Below are 24,083 nucleotides of genomic sequence, written 5' to 3' on the forward strand. Positions count from 1 at the left end.
ACTTCACGTTTCGTTTGTTGTTTTGTCGCGTGTTCATTCGTTTCAATAAACATGTATGCTTATCACGCTGCGCCTTCGTCCTTCTCGTTTGTAAACGATCGTGACACTAATGCAGACATAACAATGTAATGACTCCAGATTAAGAATGCCTGTTTGAGAAAGATGAAATGAATTATTAATTAACAGTGGAGTTGGCTCATGTCGAGTGTGTCAACATATCAAAGTGCAACTATGAGCAGTTTTCAATCAAGACAGCACTGGACGTCCCATTAATAAAACTTTGTGTCATTTGTAACATTTGTCTTGTTTTTCCATTCACTCCATCATACTGTTGAGGTAATGAATTTCCTTAAACATGCATGTCATGGTAAATATATTTAGTGAGTGCTCAAAATGATGAGTGATGCAATTATAGTCACAAGAACGCATGATGAATCATTCAAAAGCAGCCATGTGCTTCAAAGGAAAACAACACAGGACAAAACGTTGATACAAATGCTAAAACAACAGGACAATGTATATGATTATGTAGTATCATTAGATGCAAAGAGTAAACACAAGATAAATAATTAATAGAACGATACATATTTTATAAGAAAAAAACTATGTCAAGCTAGTAAAGTGCTATACACTCCTTATTTGTATGGGTTTTCTTGGTCATGGTTAAGTCAAGCTGGACCAGGTTCCTCCTCTGTTGGGCTTCATGCTCAGAGACACTACTGAGGGTAGAATAGAAGTGATAGGCAGGTTTGGAGGTGAGAATGGGACTAATTTGGAATGCAGTAGAACTTACTTATGGCTTCAATTGGATTGCAAACAGAGAGTATGTGATGTGAGGAGTGTTGAGTAGTTAGTGTTTATTCAGTGATGAGGGGAGAAAAACAGCACCTGGAGTGTTATGTGTTGAATAATCTTTCATGGGCAGATTCTGAGTGTAGACATGAATGTACTGTCCTAATAGATAAACTCCTCCATGAGCTTTCTGGGTACACAGCACCAGCCAGTTGTAGGGGGAGTCTTATCTCTACAGCCTGGGGTCAGATAACCCTTCTGGTGTTCATCTTGGGGTTTTATCACCAGCGAGCTGAGCATCTAAGCAGCTTTGATACCAGATCAACACACATCTAACACCTTCCGGTTCACACAAAAAACCTCCAGGGGTCAACATGAACTGCCATTCCCCCCAAAACGATAAAATGGTACATTTTCCGAGCAAGCAACTCCTGTCAGATGCATTAAAGTAATGATTCATAGAACGGGGCAATGTTGGCTATGAACACTCAGGGTGGCAGGTTGCGCGTCTCTCCCGTATCGTGACTCACTGAGTCACAGACAACGCTGATGCCACCGCCGCCTTTGAGAATGCACAAGGAGGCCATAAAACTAATCAGAATGCCTGAGTGATCGCTGGCATGAACTTGCACGGTCTTGGAGAGCAGAGGGAATCGGGAGGGAGTTGACCGGGGTGGTGAGCCTCGATGATGAGTACACTGCGTGTAAGTGACTGCAACACCTGATGCTCACTCCAGCCCTGAGGCCAGTCCTCGAGGGGGACTGAGCAATCCCTCTTAATGGTCTACAAGGGGACAAGAAGAGATTTGTATTCTTCTCTAGTATTGCTCCCACTTTCTCATGTTGAGGATTTGCTATTTGCTTTTAGAGATCAAATTTTGTGTCCAATACAGAGGACTTTGTGTCTGCTAGCATAACCAGAACAAAGGGAGGTACATTAGGATACAAAACAGGAAACAAAACCTAAGCTGACATACAGTACCTAGGGTTCCTTTCTAGCGATAGATAATGGATGCAACCATGATAGAAAAGGAGTAACTGGCATCAGTGCCCTCTTCTCTGTAGAAAGCGTTCTACTACTGTCAATCTCTCATTTTGTTCTAATTTTAGTGCAAATGATATCGGGGAGAGTTATCATCCAATCTGGTGCAACCTAGGACTTCAAATGATTGCCAAAAACCTTGATCTTGAGTGCCCATTTGAATGGCACCCATCCATTTGGGATGGATTATCTCTCTCGGTAATATGCTGCATAACCACTAGCATTCTTCATCATGGGCCATGTTTTGTCTAATTTCCCACACTCTAATCTAACTACAATATCTCTTTGTACTGTGGCTATTTATACCTGCAGCATTCAAGCTGCCCCAGCCTTGACTGTCTCCCATGCTCCCATAAGAAACCATTAATAGCCAAAGGACTTGGAACGGGGAAGAAGGGGGGTTGTATAGGGTGGAAAATAAACAGTCAGGGAGCTGGAAAATTGATATGCTGCACCTGGCGTTGGTCGGAAGGCGAAGGTCAGTGGCTGTGTTAAAGTCAGAGCGCTCCGCTCCGCTCCTCTCCCTCTCCCTCTCCGCTCTAGTTCCTCTCTCCTGTTTCCTGCCTTCTCTCTCCTCTCTCCTGTCTCCTGTCCCCTGCTTCCTCTCTCCTGTTTCCTGTTTCCTCTCTCCTCTCTCCTGTCTCCTGTCCCCTGGTTCCTCTCTCCTATTTCCTGTACTCGCTCTCCTCTCTCCTGTCGCCGCTCTCCTCTCTTCTGTCTCCTCTCTCCTGCTTCCTCTCTCCTTTCTCCTGTCTCCTGTCCCCTGCTTCCTCTCTCCTGGTTCCTCTCTCCTCTCTCCTGTTTCCTTTCTCTTGCTTCCTCTCTCCTGTTTCCTGTACTCTCTCTACTCTCTCCTGTCGCTGCTCTCCTCTCTTCTGTCTCCTCTCTCCTGCTTCCTCTCTCCTGTTTCCTCTCTCCTCTCTCCTGTCTCCTGTCCCCTGGTTCCTCTCTCCTATTTCCTGTACTCGCTCTCCTCTCTCCTGTCGCCGCTCTCCTCTCTTCTGTCTCCTCTCTCCTGCTTCCTCTCTCCTTTCTCCTGTCTCCTGTCCCCTGCTTCCTCTCTCCTGGTTCCTCTCTCCTCTCTCCTGTTTCCTTTCTCTTGCTTCCTCTCTCCTGTTTCCTGTACTCTCTCTACTCTCTCCTGTCGATGCTCTCCTCTCTTCTGTCTCCTCTCTCCTGCTTCCTCTCTCCTGTTTCCTCTCTCCTCTCTCCTGTCTCCTGTCCCCTGCTTTCTCTCTCCTGTTTCTTGTCCTCTCTCCCCTCTCTCCTATCTCATGTCTCCTCTCTCCTCTCTCCTGTTTTTATCTCCTTTCTCATCTCTCCGGCTCCCCTCTCCTCTCGCCTGTCTCCTCTCTCCTGCTTCCTCTCTCCTATCTACTGTCTCCTCTCTCCTCTCTCCTGTCTGCTCTCTCCTGTCTCCTTTCTCCTCTCTCCTGTCTCCTCTCTCCTGTCTCCTCTCTCCTCTCTCCTATCTCCTGTCTCCTCTCTCCTGTCTCCCCTCTCCTCTCTCCTGTCTCCTCTCTCCTGTCTCCTCTCTCCTGTTGCCGCTCTTCTCTCTTCTGTCTCCTGTCCCCTGCTTCCTCTCTCCTGTCTCCTCTCTCCTGATTCACCTCTCCTCTCTCCTTTCTCCTCTCTCCTGTGTCCTGTCTTCTCTCTCCTCTCGCATGTCTCCACTCTCCTGTCTGCTCTCTCCTGTCTCCTCTCTCCTCTCTCCTGTCTCCTCTCTCCTGTCTCCTCTCTCCTCTCTCCTGTCTCCTCTCTCCTCTCTCCTCTCTCCTCTCTCCTGTCTCCTGTCTCCTCTCTCCTCTCTCCTCTCTCTTGTCTCCTCTCTCCTGCTTCCTCTCTCCTCTCTCCTGCTTCCTCTCTCCTCTCTCTTGTCTCCTTTCTTCTGTCTCCTGTCTCCTGCTTCCTCTCTCCTCTCTCCATTCTCCTCTCTCCTGCTTCCGGTCTCCTGTTTCCTCTTGCCTGTCTCATGTTTCCTCTCTCCTGTCTCTTCTCTCCTCTCTCCTGTTTCCTGTGTCCTCTCTCCTGACTCCTCTCTCCTGCTTCCTCTCTCCTCTCTCCTGTCTCCTCTCTCCTGTTTCCTGTCTCCTGTCTCCTCTCTCCTGTCTCCTCTCTCCTCTCTCCTCTCTCGTGTCTCCTTTCTCCTGTCTCCTTTCCTCCTGTCTCCTCTCTTCTGTCTCCTCTCTCCCGACTCCTCTCTCTTCTCTCCTGTCTCTGCTATCCTGCTTCCTCTTTCCTCCCTCCTCTCTCCTGTCTCCTCTCTTTTTTTCTCCTGCTTCCTCTCTCCTGTCTCCTCCTCGGCCAATCCTCTTTACCAGCTCCTGCTTGTCCTCCCAGCTACGGCAAACTGTTACAGAAGCCAACGGTGACCTCAATTCTCAGCTCCCTCTCTCCCAGTGTGACACTTCAAAGAACTCGGAACTCAGAGCAGCAGTCCGCTGGTCACTGTGTGTGCATTGGACATGTCTGATGGTATGCTAACATCAACCCTGGTGGTATTCTAACATCAGCCTTGGTGGTATTCTAACAACAGCCCTGGTGGTATTCTAACAACAGCCCTGGTGGATTTCTAATATCAGCCCTGGTGGTGTTCTAACAACAGCCCTGGTGGTATTCTAACAACAGCCCTGGTGGTATTCTAACAACAGCCCTGGTGGTATTCTAACAACAGCCCTGGTGGATTTCTAATATCAGCCCTGGTGGTGTTCTAACAACAGCCCTGGTGGTATTCTAACAACAGCCCTGGTGGATTTCTAACATCAGCCCTGGTGGTTGTCTAACATCAGCCCTGGTGGTATTCTAACAACAGCCCTGGTGGATTTCTAACATCAGCCCTGGTGGTAGTCTAACATCAGCCCTGGTGGTATTCTAACAACAGCCCTGGTGGTATTCTAACAACAGCCCTGGTGGATTTCTAATATCAGCCCTGGTGGTGTTCTAACAACAGCCCTGGTGGTATTCTAACAACAGCCCTGGTGGATTTCTAACATCAGCCCTGGTGGTAGTCTAACATCAGCCCTGGTGGTATTCTAACATCAGCCTTGGTGGTATTCTAACATCAGCCCTGGCTTAAGAGCTTATAATGACACTGACTTGAGATAATCGTATGATGGTTGGTATTCATCATTTTCAGTATATTTTTAAAATTATATTAGCAGAAAAACAAACACTAGCCTCCGCCAGGAGTTTTGACTGTCTGGTGAAAAATGTGGTTAATAACACATACAGTATGTGCCATCAAGTCAGGCAATTTTGACTTGCATAATTCAGAAATATTTCACATGACATTAATATAAAGAGGCTGAAATCTGCAAAAGTGACAAAGCTTTCAATAATTCAATGGGCCATCAACCCTTGTAAGAAAGGAGATGTTTTATTAGACAGTTTCCCATCATTACAATAGGGTTTGACAGCGCTGTGGGAGAAAATGAGGAGAACAGGAAGGACAGTCATTATTTTAGGGCCAAGCAAAAAAAACATATATTCCTGTTATATTACTTACTGTCATTGTGCTTTCAGAACATATGAATTTGTCACAAATGGTACCTCTTGAAATATTCCATACTAAATGCATTTCCTTTTTCAAGTCACTATTTGTCATTTGCATCAGCAAGCATTAGTGGTTAACACAAAGCACACATAAAGACAAAGGAGATTAATTTAGGCTTAGTTTTATTAGTATACCCAAGCAGCTGATATGTTCTATGTGACTGACTGTAAACACTCAAGAGCCTAAGAAAAGAGCACATCAAATGAAGAATGAAGAAACACAATATAATCAAACAGTGTGGATTCTAGAGGCACACGCTCGGAATGTATAGATGCAACAATCTTCAGAGATCTGCAGTGACACTCTTAGTGCTCCCACATAGGTGACATACTGAGAAAGGGATTGGCATGAATTGGATTTTCATATATCACACGCTTAACCGAAGCCATACAAATTCAGCCCATGGATGACGGTGAGGGAAAAGTAATCTCATATTTGAATAATGGTGTTAGTTATCTTAGAAATCAGATTGCCTGCGTGATCGATGAGTGTTTCTCAGGAATGGCAGAGTGGATGGGGAGATGTGATTATGCGCAGAAGGGAGCTATGGATTCGCTGGACTAATTCACAGAGCGAGTCTTCCAAAGCCATGCAAGCATCGGATAAGAAAGGATTGAATCATACCATCTTACATTAGCATGAAGCCAGGAAGTAAGATGGGAGCTGAAGACAAAGTCACCAGGAAGGGACTGGGGGAAGGGACTGGAGCCCCAAGGCTTACAATTCAATGTGCATGCATTACACTGAAAATACTGTAAATACCAAAATATTAGAGAACCCTCCTAGCGCAGCGGAGAAATTAGGATAATGCCCAAGTTGATGGCAACTTTGTAGGTCAGACCTAATTTTAAAATCTGTTATATATCAGGAATAATAGGCTCATTTATCACAGGCTTTCATCCAAAGCGATTTACAGTAAACATATTCAAAAGGCATATGAGGCTTATGCGGGAATCAAACTCACAACCCTGGTCGTGTTGCAAGCAACATGTTCCAACTAACAGAGACATTGAAAAGCACATTTTTACATTTTATTACAAGTACATGGGCTTTTCCTATTGCGTGGGTAATGGGTTTGAGATTCAGATGTTCTAACACTATTTGTTGTCTTGGTCACTGGAGCCAGTAAACACTGATATGTTTGTAGGCCTAAATTGGTCTTGCATCTCTACCTTTACACACAGTATCTTCTCATCAAGTGAAATTCAACCTACTGTGATATACCTTCCTTTCTGTGGGTGATGCGCGCAAGTTGGGGGTTCTTATAGAATGCCAGCAAAAAAAGCCTCTGTTTACATGTTGCTTATGAGTGCATTTAACACTATTTGTGGATTATAATTGGATTTTAAGTCTTGTATGAATGTCCTGCTTAATATAATGTTTGCGTCATCATCGCAAATCAACTGCATTATATTTTTTATAGAAACACTTCATCTTCAACCAGTAAAATGGCTCTTTGGCTAGCTTTTGCTACAGCCTATGTCAATGAGCGTTAGCATTCTAGCTAACAACTGCTGCATCCAAAATAGTTATTTTGCAAAGATCACAACCAAATATAATCTTAGCGACTGTTCAAGCAAGAATCAAAACATCATTGTAAGCATATGAGAACATAAAAAAGTTATTTGTTTAAAAGTAATACAAATGTAAATCTAGGCTATGTTGAATGCGCACAGATGGCGATGGCTTGCTTACTGCAGCCAAGAGTCGCGCGCATCTGTGCGTGACGTCTGTGTGTTGTGTACTGGAAAAGGGTCTTTACAGAGACTCAAATAAAGACCCACACCTCACTCGTATTCTGAATGTTCTTGAAAATGTATTTTCCTTTTCAACTCATTATTTGTCATTTGCAACAGCAATAATTAGTATTTAATATTTAACACTAACACTAACCCAGTCCCCAACAACCAGTTTCTAGAGTGATCCCAACTGAGAGGACAATTTATGCTAATCTGATACTCTAGATTCTAGGGGAATTCTTTGATGTTAACTCTTACCTGACACCATTGCGGTTACAGTTGATTTACCATGGATTGCAGTGGTATGTACCCTACTGTATATCTTGATCACGTTTCAGCTTCACATGTGACTTCCTTTCAAACAGAGAAGAATGGCATTAACAGAGTGCCGGAACCATCCACTTAAGTAGTTTAGCGATGGCTTTGAAAATACTGAGAGAGGAAAGCTACCTCAGAGGATATTGCAATTGTCCTCCGTGTGAATGGGGTAGTTCAGTTGTCAAAGCAAGTAAACGGTTGTACAAAGAGATCTAATGCAGAGCTGAGCTGGACTGGGAGCAACGCCACCGTTTCCACTCACGTAGAAAATATCATTACAACAAATGCCAATCTCCAAGGGAGGGCCACAGACCTGAGCTCTTGGTTGCCAAATTCACAATAAAAGCTCAAATACAGTGGCTTGCGAAAGTATTCACCCCCCTCGGCATTTTTCCTATTTTGTTGCCGTACAACCTGGAATGAAAATTGATTTTTTGGGGGATTGTATCATTTCATTTACACAACATGCCTACCACTTTGAAGATGCAAAATATTTTTTATTGTGAAACAAACAAGAAATAAGACAAAAAAACAGAAAACTTGAGCGTGCATAACTATTCACCCCCCCCCCCCCCCCCCCCCCCCCCCCCAAAGTCAATACTTTGTAGAGCCACCTTTTGCAGCAATTACAGCTGCAAGTCTCTTGGGGTATGTCTCTATAAGCTTGGCACATCTAGCCAATGGGATTTTTGCCAATTCTTCAAGGCAAAACTGCTCCAGCTCCTTCAAGTTGGATGGGTTCCACTGGTGTACAGCAATCTTTAAGTCATACCACATATTCTCAATTGGTTTGAGGTCTGGGCTTAGACAAGGCCATTCCAAGACATTTAAATGTTTCCCCTTAAACCACTTGAGTGTTGCTTTAGCAGTATGCTTAGGGTCATTGTACTGCTGGAAGGTGAACCTCCGTCCCAGTCTCAAATCTCTGGAAGACTGAAACAGGTATCACTCAAGAATTTCCCTGTATTTAGCGCCATCCATCATTCCTTCAATTCTGACCAGTTTCCCAGTCCCTGCCGATGAAAAACATCCCCACAGCATGATACTGCCACCACCATGCTTCACTGTGGGATGGTGTTCTCGGGGTGATGAGAGGTGTTGGGTTTGCGCCAGACATAGCGTTTTCCTTGATGGCCAAAAAGCTACATTTTAGTCTAATCTGACCAGAGTACCTTCTTCCATATGTTTGGGGAGTCTCCCACATGCTTTTTGGCAACAAAAGAAAACGTGTTTGCTTATTTTTTTCTTTAAGCATTGGCTTTTTTCTAGCCACTCTTCCATAAAGCCCAGCTCTGTGGAGTGTACAGCTTAAAGTGGTCCTATGGACATATACTCCAAACTCAGCTCTGGAGCTTTGCAGCTCCTTCAGGGTTATCTTTAGTCTCTTTGTTGCCTCTCTGATTAATGCCCTCCTTGGCTGGTCCGTGAGTTTTGGTGGGCGGGCCCTCTCTGGGCAGGTTTGGTGAGGTGCAATATTCTTTCAATTTTTTAATAATGGATTTAATGGTGCTCCGTGGGATGTTCAAAGTTTCTGATATTTTTTTATAACCCAACCCTGATCTGTACTTCTCCACAACGTTGTCCCTGACCTGTTTGGAGAGCTCCTTGGTCTTCATGGTGCCGCTTGCTTGGTGGTGCCGCTTGCTTAGTGGTGTTGCAGACTCTGGGGCCTTTCAGAACAGGTGTATATATACTGAGATCATGTGACAGATCATGTGACACTTAGATTGCACACAGGTGGACTTTATTAACTAATTATGTGTCTTCTGAAGGTAATTGGTTGCACCAGATCTTATTCAGGGGCTTCATAGCAAAGGGGGTGAATACATATGCACGCATCACTTTTCTGTTATTTATTTTTTAGAATGTTTTTAACAAGTTATGTTTTTCATTTCACTTCACCAATTTGGACTATTTTGTGTATGTCCATTACATGAAATCCAAATAAAAATCCATTTAAATTACAGGTTGTAATGCAACAAAATAGGGAAAATGGCAAGGGGGATAAATACTTTTGCAAGGCATTGTAGATACTGTAGATATAACAGGTAAAGCTATTCTGAGTAGCTATTCTGAGTAGCTCAGTTGGTAGAGCATGGTGTTTGCAACGCCAGGGTTGTGGGTTTGATTCCCACGGGGGGCCAGTATGAAAATGTATGCACTCACTAACTTTAAGTCGCTCTGGATAAGAGCGTCTGCTAAATGACTAAAATGTGAAATGTAATGAAACATAACACCTTTATACTAGTTATTCAAAGTAATGCGATAATTGAGACAATGACGTGTACATGTAGAGTTGTTAATCACATAACAGTTGTGAAATGTGTTTCACAGGTACTGATTGGGAGGTGTCAGGTAATAGCATATATGCAGGTGACATGCAAGTTCTGCCTCGGATGGTTATGGGGTTATAGTCCTAGACACAGTGTTAGATCTATATGTCTTTGCAGATCTTTAAAATACATTTTCTATCACCCTCTTTTATCTTGCAATTTAGTTCATATGGATTTGATTACCTGTCATTTTAATTTGAAAGCCTGATTCTCTTTGCCTTACTTTCCAAACTAATCAAATCATGTTTCAGAGGCAATTATATGGAAGCTTCGAAAACTACGAGTTGTGTAAAATATTCCTGGAGTGACAACAGCTTAATTGCTTTTAACAACCACACCTGGCGAAACAAGTGAATAGGACCACAACTACACTTGCACAAGCAATTTATAATTAGGTCCTGAATAATTTGTAAGTTGGCTGCATGACCCTGGGAATCATCTAATGCATAAACAGTTTGGCGTGGGCGTCTGTAACTAGCTACATCCAGATGAACCCATCTGAATAGGTCTTCTAGTTGACAGCTGGATTCCGAATTGGGGGCATGCTAATGTAATGAGCTTGATCTAATGACAGTTACATTTATTTTAGCTCCTCCATTGCAGGGTGATCAGTCCTCAAAACAATCTTGGTAAATTAAAGGTATTTGAAACTTTTTCTATTAATTCTTCTACACTTTTCAAAAAGACAGAGGCACGCAGAGGATGCTGATAATGGTGGAGAACAGCTAAGTATCAAAAGCATAGAAATTAGCTGACATGGCAGAGCCTAGGGAATTAAAAGAGCAAAACGCAGCGGAGCAAGAATTGAACCTTGGGGGATGCCATTTCTGCTGGAGTGCAAGGGCAAGGATGAAGTACCTTTAATGGCTTTCACTAGCCCATGTATGACGAACAGTGTTCTCTTTCTCTGGGTCAGTGTTCTCTTTCTCTGGGTCAGGAGGAGTCTTAGCAGATCCCCTCAGACAGCATACAGGTCAAAAGGGGTGACTGACTCTGGAGGGGAGGATGTTCACATCAACTCAACATCCATTTCCACACTATTGTCCCCTTGAAATTCAAGTCTGGTATTGTATCTGAAATATGCAACAAAAATGACATGCCAACTTGTCATTATGTTGATTTGATTAAAGCATAGATGATAGAAATGTGTCTTTCTGTATCAAAGTGGTATTGGATTATTTGATGCTTGGGGCGCAAGTCAGACAGAAATTGAAATTTAGTTATTTTAATATAAAAGTACACGATTCCTCCTAGAAGGAAAGACATTCTGCAGACCTCTATTTTATGTACATTAGGTCTGGTTTCATTACTTTGTCCTTCATAGATGCTTTTAATGTTTACCTATTATCTCATTGCAGCATTACATGCATTAGCAGCAGACTGGCTGGTTATATTTAGACCTTGGTACCAAATTGAAAGTTGTGGGATTGAAAGGTTCCAGCTGTGCCCTTTAACAACCCTGGAGCATTGGACTAAACATATTTCTCTTTAGAATGAATACACAGGAGAAAACTATGTTAACACACAGTATTAGATATTAATACATTTTGTTAATGTACGCTCTAATCTGTACTATACTGCTGTTCTCTACAGAGGGCTACTTTATGCCCCATTTGAGTTTGGAAATGTTTTGTCTAAAGGGTATAGTGCCCTTCAGCTGCACAGTTCCAGTCTGTCACATTGTGTCTCGTTCAGTTTGGCCGAACCCTCTCATCTTCCTGCATCTCCTCAGAACTGAAGGCTCTTGTTAAGCAGAAGGCTTGTAAAAGTCACAGAACACAGACTTTAGCATTCACCCAGCGTTTACTCAGCATGGTGTTTTATTTTATCTCACATCCTGTGAAGTGGGTCCTCTTCACTCCTCAGTTACCTCAGTATCAGTGGGTTGGTGTTCTCCACCTTGCTGCCGTCCGTGACAGTTTACCCAGTGACACGAGCATTATAACTTATGAAGGTCCGCAATGGCCTTCTATGATCTCTGGCAGGCAACCAAGTGAACCACCCCGGGCTGCCAATGATTGTTACAGCACGCTCCACTAAAGACAGTGCGTATCTGAGGAAGCAGAGAAAATCCATCTGCCCTAAACTTTATTTAAAGGCAGCTAGTGGTAGGACCACTCCTATGATTGTGGCGAAAAGAGAATACAGCTGTCCAAATGACATCATCATTGTGCGGCTTATGATTCTGTCTATGTGCTCCCTTCGACAATACTATATGTATTCCCCTACACACTCATACCACTGGGGGTGAATTCTACTTTATTGCAAATGTGGCTCTTGGTTGTGGTAAACAATGGACCGTGGGTGACCTGCGTCCTCTGCAGATAGATTGGTGTGAGCCTCATAGTGATACATGTGTTGGGTCCTGCTAGCTCATCTCCATGCTGAAAGTCTGTGAGCTGCAGTCCTACGATAATGGCGTAGAATGGGGGATAAAACGCAGCAATGATGAACCTCCTGCCTCCGTTTCCCATCTTCCCCGGGAGATTTACTTAGATATGGTGGCTGTGGCTCCAGCGTACCTCATCCTCCCTATTCCACCCCATCCCCCTTCGCCGACACATAAAAACCCCCAGTCTCATTACCGGCCTGTCTGCAGGCCAAATCCCTCAGCCCCTGGGGCCCTTTTATATTGTGGTGTCCCCACCCCACTTCACCCACCACCGATAGATATATAATTCCAGATTATACTTTGCACGCTGTTATGGTTTTTGGAGTTGCATCACTGGTTGGGAAATGGTGGATGTGTGTGGGGAGGCTAACTGGCCTGCTGGGGAGGAGAGATTAAATGGAGAATTGATCTAGCTCTTGCAATCCATGTGAAAAAGCAAACTACCTCCCTGTGGTCAGTGTTTTTTTTTATTTAACCAACCAAGCTATTTCTTGGCTGTTTGAACAAACTGGTGTGTCCTTTAGGTTGGTGCCTGCTATGTGTCTCTGCAACGACCATTGCTTTCACAATATCCTACCACCTGACCCTGCTTGAGAGGTAGCTTGAAGGAACAGCACAGTATTGCTGCACCCAAAGTATGATGTCCTGTCGAAGATCCTTACCGTCATAGCGATGTCTATCACTATGCAACAATGAACCACATTTTGGAAGTAGCAGGATTCCTATTGTTCAGATGATTAAAAAAATAATAATAATAGATGTGATTTATATAGCACTTTTCATTACAGTACATGAAGTTATTGATGATAGTTCATGTGGGGCTAGATGGAGGGTCATGTGATGGGTGACAGATGGAGGAGAAGGAACACACAGTCCCGCTGCTCCCTGCTAACGCCACCTGTCTGGGCTCGGCAGGGGCCGCCGTCGCCGCCCTCGCAGTCCTTCAAAAAGGAACAGTGACCTTCTTACACACACAGACACACAAAGTGGTGCATATACATGGACAGGAGTACCACTGGCAGTAACGGAGAAACCCACACAACCCACTCACAAACGCATACATAGTCACATGCCGACAAGAGTGGTACATTTTGTTCTCTGCCAGTAACACCTACACGGAGCCACCTCCAAACACCCACACACCACAGGAGGTTGGTGGTACCTTAATTGGGGAGGACGGGCTCGTGGTAATGGCTAAAGCGCAATTGGTGGAATGGTATCAAATACATCAAACATATGGTTTTCATGTGTTTATGTCATTCCATTTGCTCTGTTCCGACCATTATTTTGAGCCATCCTGTCCTCAGCAGCCTCCACTGCCACACACACACAAGTAAGACACCTACTGTGTACTCACACAAACATGCACAGACACACACAGACACACATACACACAGACACCCTGTCAAGTGTGCCATTTCATCCACTCTTCCAATCACTCTCACACTCTCCACCAAGTCCACTGCATTCCTTTACGTAACATGGCACATTTTAAGCCAACTTTATTCTGATCCCTTTCAATTTCAACTCTTTGTGCACAATGCACACTCACCCTTCTCCCCATTAAAATTGGCCCTAGGGCCAAAGTGAGCTGAGGAGACCCTTTTAAGCTCTGTTGAGTTCGCGCCCGTTAACGCCTGTTAGCTAGCCGCTACACAGAGACTCATCTCAGTGAATGCGCCCGAAAGGCCTCAGCATCCAGACCATTTCCGTTAGCACTTAGGCTACACAGCTGGTAGGGAGTGGCACCACTAAGACTAAAGGGATGGTGGCTGTCTCATGCTGCTCCACAGCAACTTTGTCACAATCAGATGAGGTAATTAGCCTGGGGAGCGGAGATTAAGCGTACGGTGTGATGGGAGAAGAGGAACAGAACAGCGTTGCTAAGAGAAAATTGCATTAATTAAAAGCAGATAATGAAGCACACAGGAGTTCACAAATGAGTTGTGCTCACGTTCAGATGCAATCGTCAACAATAATAAAAGCAAGCAAGGCTGAGAATATACAGTATACCTATGAAAGTTGTTTTGTCGCAGGCCAGGGTTTCCATGTAGGTTTTCTGGTTTATTACAACAGCCAAGGGCCAGGAAAGGGCCATCCTGTGTGAAATAAATTATAATTACAGCATTGCACACACAGAGATGGAAACCCCATGACAAAATAATGTATTTAGAATTTAATTTGACTGAGAACTTTCACACTTGCTGTGTGAAACAATGGCATACTTGTTTATTTTAAAGCAGTAGAAAACACTGTGTGTGCAAGTTGGAAACATCTCCCCAGGCTACTGACAACCATGGAGAGTGTTCACTCAAATGTCTGTGGTTCCACACACGCTAGAGGGAAATCACTGACAGAGGCTCCTACCTTGTAGAGAAGTTCAAGAAATTGTTTAGATGGGTATTGTTTATTCTGACCTTGAGTGAAAATATTAGTTAGAGTAAAATAATTGGTCCCCTTGATGCCCCGATGTTTTTTGTCCTTTGTAGAATGATCTTTGTAGAAGTCACTGCAATGAGTTGGCTCTTCAATACAGCTAATCACAGCCTTGCCTATCATCAGTTCTCCAAAAGTAACCGTTTTGTTCAGCTGTGAATTAATTACATTCTAAGGGTTTTGTAGAAAGGTCAATAGTTTTATTGTCTCATTCAGATTTAACTTTGCATTCAGCTAGCTTCCAAATGGCTTACATTTAAAGACACAATGTAACATCACAACCCACTCATTATACAATGAATACAGTGGACCATAATTGGAAATGGAAGCATCTCAAAACGACCATTTTATAGGTGGGGGATTGTGCAATTTTAAACAGATAATTTTTCATTATAAATCAATGTGGTCTCCAATACTAAGGAGAGAAACTCCATTTAATTCACCCCTATTTCACCCCTGCGTGTACCGTATCGTCAACATTGGTGTTCAATGTCACATTATACGACATCCACTGTAGACGCAAACTGTTAAGACTGATGTGTAAAGCAACGAGGAGACCTCAACTGAACCTTTGTGAGATGTCGACAAAACCTAGTCCAAGTCGTTTGTTTGCTATGCTATCTCGCTAATGAATCACCAAATAGACAGTGTGTTTATTTATTTATTTATTCTTCTCAGGACGAGATACTGCAGCTTTGCCTAACTCCTGCTTGGCAGCATCAGAATACAAAGTGGAGAGTAGCCAGCGACCCCCAAGGTCATGGCGGGCGATCTCTTACATTTCGGGTTGAAACCAGATGGCCGTGTCTTCGGCTTCCTCCTCTGGAGAGCTGGGTGCAGCCTGGCTTGTCAGAACTTTGCACAGATTGGATCAAGACAGTGGGGCTAATGCTGAAAGAGTAAGCCTTTTGGACTGGGAAATGCTCATAAAGGATGGGGTGTGGTGGAGCCATCTCCACTGCATCTCCCTCTGTCACCAGGAAGGCCCAGTCCTCATTAAAAAAGATTTCAAGCGAGTTGGGGCATGAGCGGTGTGGTGTGTGAGGGTGTCTGGGTATCCATGGGCAGATGGGAGAGAAAGGGAGAGAGAGAGCACAGGCGTGCGTCCAGCTGTTGGAGGAGAGTAGGTGAAGTTTCCGGACTGAATACACAATGTCTCATGCCTCGACACGCTCTGTGTCAGACCTCGATGTGAGGGGAACGCACATTGGAGCAGCCCTCTGCAATCTGACTCAGAGAGGACTTACTCTCTCTCTAAATGTATTATTTGGCTTTTACATATTTTACAGTTATGTAGACATTCTTTAATCTATTATTCATGGGAGTATTTAGCTGAAGTGTGTTGTCTTGATTTTAGGAAAATACACAAGCATCCTTCTCAGAGACATCAAAAAGGTAGCAAAGTGGTTTTGTTTAATTTTACAGTGTAAGTGATGTGATTGTCCTAATGTGATTTTTTCTCTTAATGTTCAGAGCAGCTGGCATAGTGTTCGTTTTGCAGGCCAAGCAAACCGCTTAATTATGATGAGGTGTTACTTTCCAAAAAGTTGGGAAGGAAAATATTCTCACGTCCCAGATGTGATCTATATGACCTGTCACCACTAACAACTACTTCAGCCAAATGTATGCATTGAATAAACCATTAGATGTTAATCAACTCCCCTCTTCTCCATTTATAATAACTGCCTGTGTTTTTGTCTTCATGTTCTCTTTTCCTTCCCAATAGTCCTCTATTTCGACATACAGTATGTAAATGTCCATCTGCTTGGTCAATGCAGAGTTTGTATAAGCAATTTGTCTATGAGGTAATGCCTATTCACTTGGTTTTTGGCAACTCTGTCCAGACTCTTTTCACTTCGGAATAAAAGTGAGCCAGTGATGCACCCAAGGGCAATATTCCCGTAATGAAATTCAGATGTCATTGAATAAGACATATCTTCTCTGTGCTCTTTTTTCTAGCATATCTAACAATCCCGGCCAGGGGTAGAGATCAATGAGAGGATCAGTCCTATTATCTGCTTATTATCAGCCATCTTCAAATCCTGCCATAGAACTCCAAGCCATAAAAAAGCCCTTCGTTCTCAAGTCTTGATCCACTGTCCAGTTGGAACATTTGTGTGTGGCTCAGCCTCTGTCAAGAGACCTACACAAAGCCCATCAAAAGGAAATAATTTAGAGGGTCTTTGATTGGGTTCACGTTTAGGGTGGTCGCCTCTTGTTTCCTCTGTTGTTCAATACTTTACTGTGGGTTCCCTCATAACAGACCCATGACTGACATTTCTTTCCCCCTTTCACCTCTAAAGGAGCTACCAAAGACATGGGGAAAATGCTGGGTGGGGAAGAGGCTGAGAAGGATCCTGATGCGGAGAAAAAGGAGGAGGAAAGACAAGAAGCACTTCGGCAACAGGAGGAGGAGAGGAAGGCAAAATATGCAAAAATGGAATCGGAGAGAGAAAACGTCCGACAGGGCATCAGGGATAAGGTAAAAATGTAATCATGTTAAATTATGAATCTTGTGTAAATATCTTCAATCCCTTTTGCGTAACTCTGAATTTAACCCTGAGAAGGCAGGAATAAGAGTCCAACACAAGGGAGAGAAAGCAATGAGATGATTTACAGACTTGGTTTTCTGAGGAAATTACCTTGAATGTTCAATGCAGCAGTTTTGTTCTCAATATCAGATCATTTCTGGGTAACAATTAAGTACCTTAATGTAATTATTTTCAATTAAAATTGTAAAAAAAAAATATATATATATATATTCTTAGCAAAGACTAATTTCTCAAGCAAGAATGTTGCTAGGACTGTCTGGGAGTGGTCTGAGTGGGGAGGGGAACTTCCTCTTACATTTGGGAACTTCACAGTCCTATTGATCAAACAACCATGAAAAGGTAGGCTCTCTGTCCTTCAGTTGCCTATGCACATGAACAATAACAACATGATCAACAACTAATGCTAGCCAGAGCGAGATGAGCTAAAATCGAACGAGGGAACATTAGATAAACCCTCTCAAACTTTTTAATCTAGTTGGCTGTCAAAATTGCACTGATAGACGATGGGGAATAGTAGACTGCTCGTCCTTCTGCAGCTTGCCTGCCAATGCATGCTTGTCCCAACCCATGTTTTTACAACTGAATGGGAACTTGCCTGTCCCTTTGATTGATGCCAAATATATTTGATTGACAACTAAGAGATATGCTAACTGTGGATATCATTCAAGTTTTCATAGCAAGCTAGCAAGTAAAGCGATTCACATTTCATGCTAGCAAACCAATTGACACCTGCATCTCTAGCTGTAGACACCGAGAAATTATATGACATCCTCCCAGCAGCTAGCTAGCTAATGTTAGGCCCGGTGTTTTTAGCTTGCTAAATAAATAGCTAGCTACATAAATAGATACGCTAGCCCAGGTGTGTCCCATTTTGCTGACAACCCTCCCAGCTCCGCCCACCGACATCGTAATAAGGAAAACAAGAGCAGAGAGAAAGAAAATGGCAGACAGAGTGGGAGGGTCGTCACCCCGGAACCGGGGACCACCAAGGACCCCGGAACACATTAACATTTACATTTTACATTTTAGTCATTTAGCAGACGCTCTTATCCAGAGTGACTTACAGTTAGTGAGTGCATATATTATTATTATTTTATATTTTTTTCATACTGGCCCCCCGTGGGAATCGAACCCACAACCAACTGAGCTACATCGAACACCACACCAACCATACATAAACACAAACAACATACCGCCCTGGTTAAAACTGCCCCACTGCCCCAACCAACCTCATCCTCCCCAGACCTCAACAACCTTTGCGTACAGGAAGCAACCTTTAAGAAGAAAACGAGGACAGCAGGGAACAGATGACAGGAGCAATAGGACAACAGGACAACACAAAACAAAATAAACAGTGGCCGGTCACGTGGACGACACGCATACGTCACAACACTCAGGGACAACGCGCATGAGAAAAACGCGTGCCCACCAGTATCTGCATGAACCACTACATTGTCAAGATGAACATCGCACCTGACCAGACCGGAGACAATCCTATTCATAAGGTGCTGAAAAGTGGCATAACCAAATACAAGTACAGACTGAAGGGTGTAATAAAGGCAGAGATTTTGCATGCCCTACGCGTCAGTGGCACCTGCCAGTAGCCCTTTAACAGGTCAAACTTGCTCACAAACTTCACTGCTCCGACCTGATCAACGCAGTCCTCCATCCGAGGAAGAGGAAATTAATCTGGCTTAGTGACAATGTTTACCTCACGGTAGTCAGTACAAAATCAGTTTTTCCCATCCGGTTTACTGACCAAGATACAGGGAGAAGCCCAGCTGGACAGTGAGGGAAAAAAGTATTTGATCCCCTGCTTATTTTGTACGTTTGCCCACTGACAAAGAAATTATCAGTCTATAATTTTAATGGTAGGTTTATTTGAACAGTGAGAGACAGAATAACAACAACAAAATCCAGAAGAACGCATGTCAAAAATGTTATAAATTGATTTGCATTTTAATGAGGAAAATAAGTATTTGACCCCCTCTCAATCAGAAAGATTTCTGTCTCCCAGGTGTCTTTTATACAGGTAACGAGCTGAGATTAGGAGCACACTCTTAAAGGGAGTGCTCCTAATCTCAGCTTGTTACCTGTATAAAAGACACATGTCCACAGAAGCAATCAATCAATCAGATTCCAAACTCTCCACCATGGCCAAGACCAAAGAGCTCTCCAAGGATGTCAGGGACAAGATTGGTGAGAAGGTGACAACAGTTGGTGCGATTATTCGCAAATGGAAGAAACACAAAATAACTGTCAATCTCCCACGGCATGGGGCTCCATGCAAGATCTCACCTCGTGGAGTTGCAATGATCATGAGAACGGTGAGGAATCAGCCCAGAACAACACGGGAGGATCTTGTCAATGGGAGCTGGGACCATAGTCACCAAGATACAATTGGTAACACACTACGCCGTGAAGGACTGAAATCCTGCAGCACCCGCAAGGTCCCCCTGCTCAAGAAAGCACATATACATGCCCATCTGAAGTTTGCCAATGAACATCTGAATGATTCAGAGGAGAACTGGGTGAAAGTGTTGTGGTCAGATGAGACCAAAATGGAGCTCTTTGGCATCAACTCAACTCGCCGTGTTTGGAGGAGGAGGAATGCTGCCTATGACCCCAAAAACACCATCCCCACCGTCAAACATGGAGGTGGAAACATTAGGAGGAGTGGAACAAAATCCCTCCTGAGATGTGTGCAAACCTGGTGGCCAACTACAAGAAACGTCTGACCTCTGTGATTGCCAACAAGGGTTTTGCCATAGTCATGTTTTGCAGAGGGGTCAAATACTTATTTCCCTCATTAAAATGCAAATCAATTTATAACATTTTTGACATGTGTTTTTCTGGATTTTTTTGTTGTTATTCTGTCTCTCACTGTTCAAATAAACCTACCATTAAAATTATAGACTGATCATTTCTTTGTCAGTGGGCAAACGTACAAAATCAGCAGGGGATCAAATACTTTTTTCCCTCACTGTACCTGATCTCAGCATCCAGACAACTACGTTTCTCTGAAGAAACTCTATAGAACCGCGGACGGATGGGGTCAGCATCCCCAACGTCAATATCGTGTTCTATTAAGTTTGTTAGTGTAGGCATATCAGAAAACAAAATTGGAAAACTCTGAATCAGACCCACCACCTCGTCTTGCCTATCAGAAGGTAGATGAGCGAGGAGGCTATCCAAAACTGCCAGTGACAAAAATGTTCAATCTACCCTGTAGTACGCAATCGTCGGGACCAAGGACATCCTCCTCACCATGCACGGACACAGCATGACAAAAAGAACCCAGCGATGTAACAGTACCTGCCAAAATAACAGGTTTAACGTCCTCTGCGGACTCACACTGTTCGGCTCCCGGCTCCAGAGGAACGTGCGTAATAGGGTTTTAGCAGATTTACATTGCACAGTTCATGCGCTTTCCTCCGTTCCGGAGTGGCAACTAGATAGTTTTGCTCAGTGCACTGGCGCACAACCGTATAGGGACCTTGAAACTTGAAAAGGAGAACCAACAAAATAACCTGGTCTCCTGGATTAAAGTGAAAAGGCTCAGCTCGCCAATCAAATATTCCTTTCAACCTCCCCTGTGAAGATGACAGCCCCTCTTCACCCATCCCACCAGCGGCGCACAGGTGCAGCCGTAAGCCACACACATAAGACAACAGGGACTGAGGTGGCCTGGGGGACCCCTAGTCATCCCGGAGCACTGCCAGAAGCCCACGCACACCATGTCTGAACACTAGGTCATTTGGACTGAAACCTGTGCTCTCCTGTAACCATGGCAACCCCTCCTCCCAATCCATATCCATCTCCGTACAATAAGCTCTCAACAAAGACTTCAGTGTTTGATGGAAACGTTCCAGCGCTCCTTGACTCTGCGCGTGATAGGCGCTAGCTAAATTGTGTTTAATATGGAGCTGTTGGAGAACCTGACCAAACAGATTAGAGGTGAAATTAGAACCTTAGTCACTCTGAATAACCTTAGGGATTCCAAACAGCGAGATAAACTGAGTCAAAGCTTTTAGCATGGACTTAGTGGTGATAGACCGGAGAGGATAGGCAGCAGGAAACCTAGTGGTCTGACACATCACAGTGAACAGGTAAGTACTACCATTCTTAGAGCAAGGCAGAGGACCAACACAGTCAACAATCAGATACTCAAAAGGCTGGCTGACTACAGGAATAGGAAACAGTGGTACCGGCTTAATAGCTTGATTAATTTTACCCGTTAATTGACAGGTGTGTCTCAGTAAATTGTAGGTTTTCCTCATGCCCAGCAACATTGTCGTGGGAAGTTTAACACCAACTCACGAAACTTAACTGGTACAACAACCTGACTAATAGCCTCCCACACAAAACAACTACTGCGAGCTCTCATCAGGAATCCCTACAAACGACAGGCCGTATACGCTCATCAGCCAAGTTATTCCCAAGGATAACGTCGATACCCTCAACATGCAACGAAGGACGCACCCCTACAACAACCACGCCTTTCACCAGTTCAGAATCAAACATCAGTTTATGCAATGGAACTGACAGTGTTCAATCCGATTCCCCTAATTAAAACACTATTCCCCGAATCAGTCTCAGCAGAGAAGGGTAACAGACTCACACAAACGACTCAGAGGCACCTGTATCCCTCAGGATCTTCACAGGCACGTTACTAACAGAGACACAAAACCCTCCGTAATGAAAGGTAAATAACCTGGGTCAATTGGGACTTTCACATGCACCTGGGCATGAGACGGAGTGAACGGATGTGGAACAGACGCTGCTAACGCCGTAGGCTTAGGTTTAACGTTAGCATGAGTACTACATTTACCCTTAGCCCTGAGAACAGGACATTCATTTTTCCAATGACCTGAACCCTGACAGTAGTGACACTCTTGACTGAAGTCAACTTTACCACAGGAGCCAGGCTCAACCCTAGATGAATGAAGCTCTGCCTTATGAGTCCTCGGCAGAGGCTGGCCCAGTGGTAACTACGAGTATCCCACTCTCCATCAGATTGGCCTTCAATATCAACCTAACTGAATTTTTTAGGTTTATCACTAATTTCAACCTGGTAGTGTTCAGCGATCTTCAACAGCTGTTCTTTAGTACATAATTCTAACAGTTCCTATGATGGAACGCGAATGAACTCGTCTACATTAGACGCCATAGTCACAAGTAACTGCTAGGTGACTAGAATTTTTTTTTTCTTGCTCTTCCCCTCTACTGAGCACACCAGACCGGACCACAACAAGAGAAGCGCCAATCACACTGGTCACCACAGGAGAGAGATTAGATATTTAAGGAGCTTCCCTGAATTGTACAATAGCTCAACCCTAGTCTTCGTGCGGATACACACTGTAGCCTGCTGGCACGGAAAACCACCCCAGCATGCTGGTGGATCCCCCCCGAGCCACAGATGTGCCCCCAAGACAACTGCTCCATCCACGGACACCACACAAAAATAACAAACAAAATAACCATGCCGAACGTATTCCAAAGTGGAACACGTCACTAAGCCTAACAGGGGAAAAGAAAGGCTATAGCTCCGGGTAGCAAATGGCACTACCCTACCCAAATCTCCCACTGAGGTAAACAGCAGATTGGTCCGTGGAGGTGAGTACAATGTCCCAACAGCGAGTAGAGCAAGAGTTTCCAGCCTGGGCAGGGTCCTGGAAACGAACCAATGTTCCTCTCTCCAAAGCAGCACACAACCAACTATCCACCGCAGTGGCAAGTTTACCAAACAAACAAACAAAGGCAACCAACACTGGGCCTACCAAACAGCGTAGCTCAAAAAAGCTGTAACAAAAGATGTGAACAAAGCACCTACAGAGTTGATCAAAACACTAACTCCACGTTTTCTCCCCAACAAAATACACTTACCAGTTAGCTTAACGGCACTAGTATTAGGCCTACTGGCATGCTTTTCCAGGCAACGCACCTGTTTGATGACGTCACCGGACAACCAAAATCACTGATACGTCTCTAAGTCACTATACCGAACACTTATAAGACTAGGCAGTGAATACCAACCAAAGCGCATCCCAATTAGCATTAACCCATCATTATGCAGAAAAATACTATATGCCAAAATATCTAGGAACCAACCTTATATCCCGGACGAACCCCCACTTGTTGCGAACCGGCTCATAGCCCATAACAAAGAGGGAGACAACGCGGAGATAAGGAAATAACAAAAATATATTTATTACACAAAGTAAACTATATACAAGTAACAATGGTGTGTGTAGTCAGTAGTGGAAGTGAGTGGATGCGTGCCTAGATTATGATAATGAGGGGTGTTGAGAGGTGCCAAAACAAACGAACACAAAGAAGCCCCAAAATGCCACAACAAAAACCAACATTGTGTCTGCATGGAGTCTCCTCGATGTATGGTGGGGAAGGTGTATTTATCCCCGGAACACACCCGAGCCCAGGTGTGTCCCATTTTGCTGACGACCCTCCCAGCTCCGCCCACCAACATCCTATTAAGGAAAACAAGAGCAGAGAGAAAGAACACGGCAGACAGAGTGGGAGGGTCGTCACACCATTCACCCTCTTAATGGCACACATACACAATCTATTTCTCAATTGTCTCAAGGCTTAAAAATCCTTCTTTAACCTGTCTCCTCCCCTTCATCTACACTGATTGAATCAAAGATGGGACCGGGAGACTGAAAAACAGCTTCTATCTCAAGGCCATCAGACTGTTAAATAGCCATCACTAGCCGGCTACCACCCAGCTACTCAACTGTGCACCTTAGAGGCTGCTGCCCTATATACATAGACATATAATCACTGTCCAATTTAATAATGGAACACTAATCACTTTAATCATGTTTACATACTGCTACTGTATTTTAGTCAATGCCACTCTGACATTGCTCATCCTAATATTTACATATTTCTTAATTCCATTCTTT

General features: G+C 44.0%; 1 protein-coding gene across 1 annotated transcript in view; it reads left to right on the plus strand.

Annotated features, from left to right (window-relative positions):
- The window catches only part of LOC311107540 (complexin-1-like), a gene marked incomplete at its 5' end in the record, with an annotated part of 54,115 nt that overhangs the window by 22,773 nt on the left and 7,259 nt on the right, over window positions 1-24,083 (plus strand). Inside the window, one exon of the mRNA XM_084150047.1 lies at window positions 16,909-17,087. Within this exon, the coding sequence (XP_084006173.1) occupies window positions 16,909-17,087 (179 nt within the window). The remainder of the gene's footprint in view (window positions 1-16,908; window positions 17,088-24,083) is intronic.

The sequence above is a fragment of the Coregonus lavaretus genome, assembly GCF_964263955.1.
Source record: "Coregonus lavaretus genome assembly, chromosome: 32".
In the NCBI taxonomy this organism is placed as follows: Eukaryota; Metazoa; Chordata; class Actinopteri; order Salmoniformes; family Salmonidae; genus Coregonus; species Coregonus lavaretus.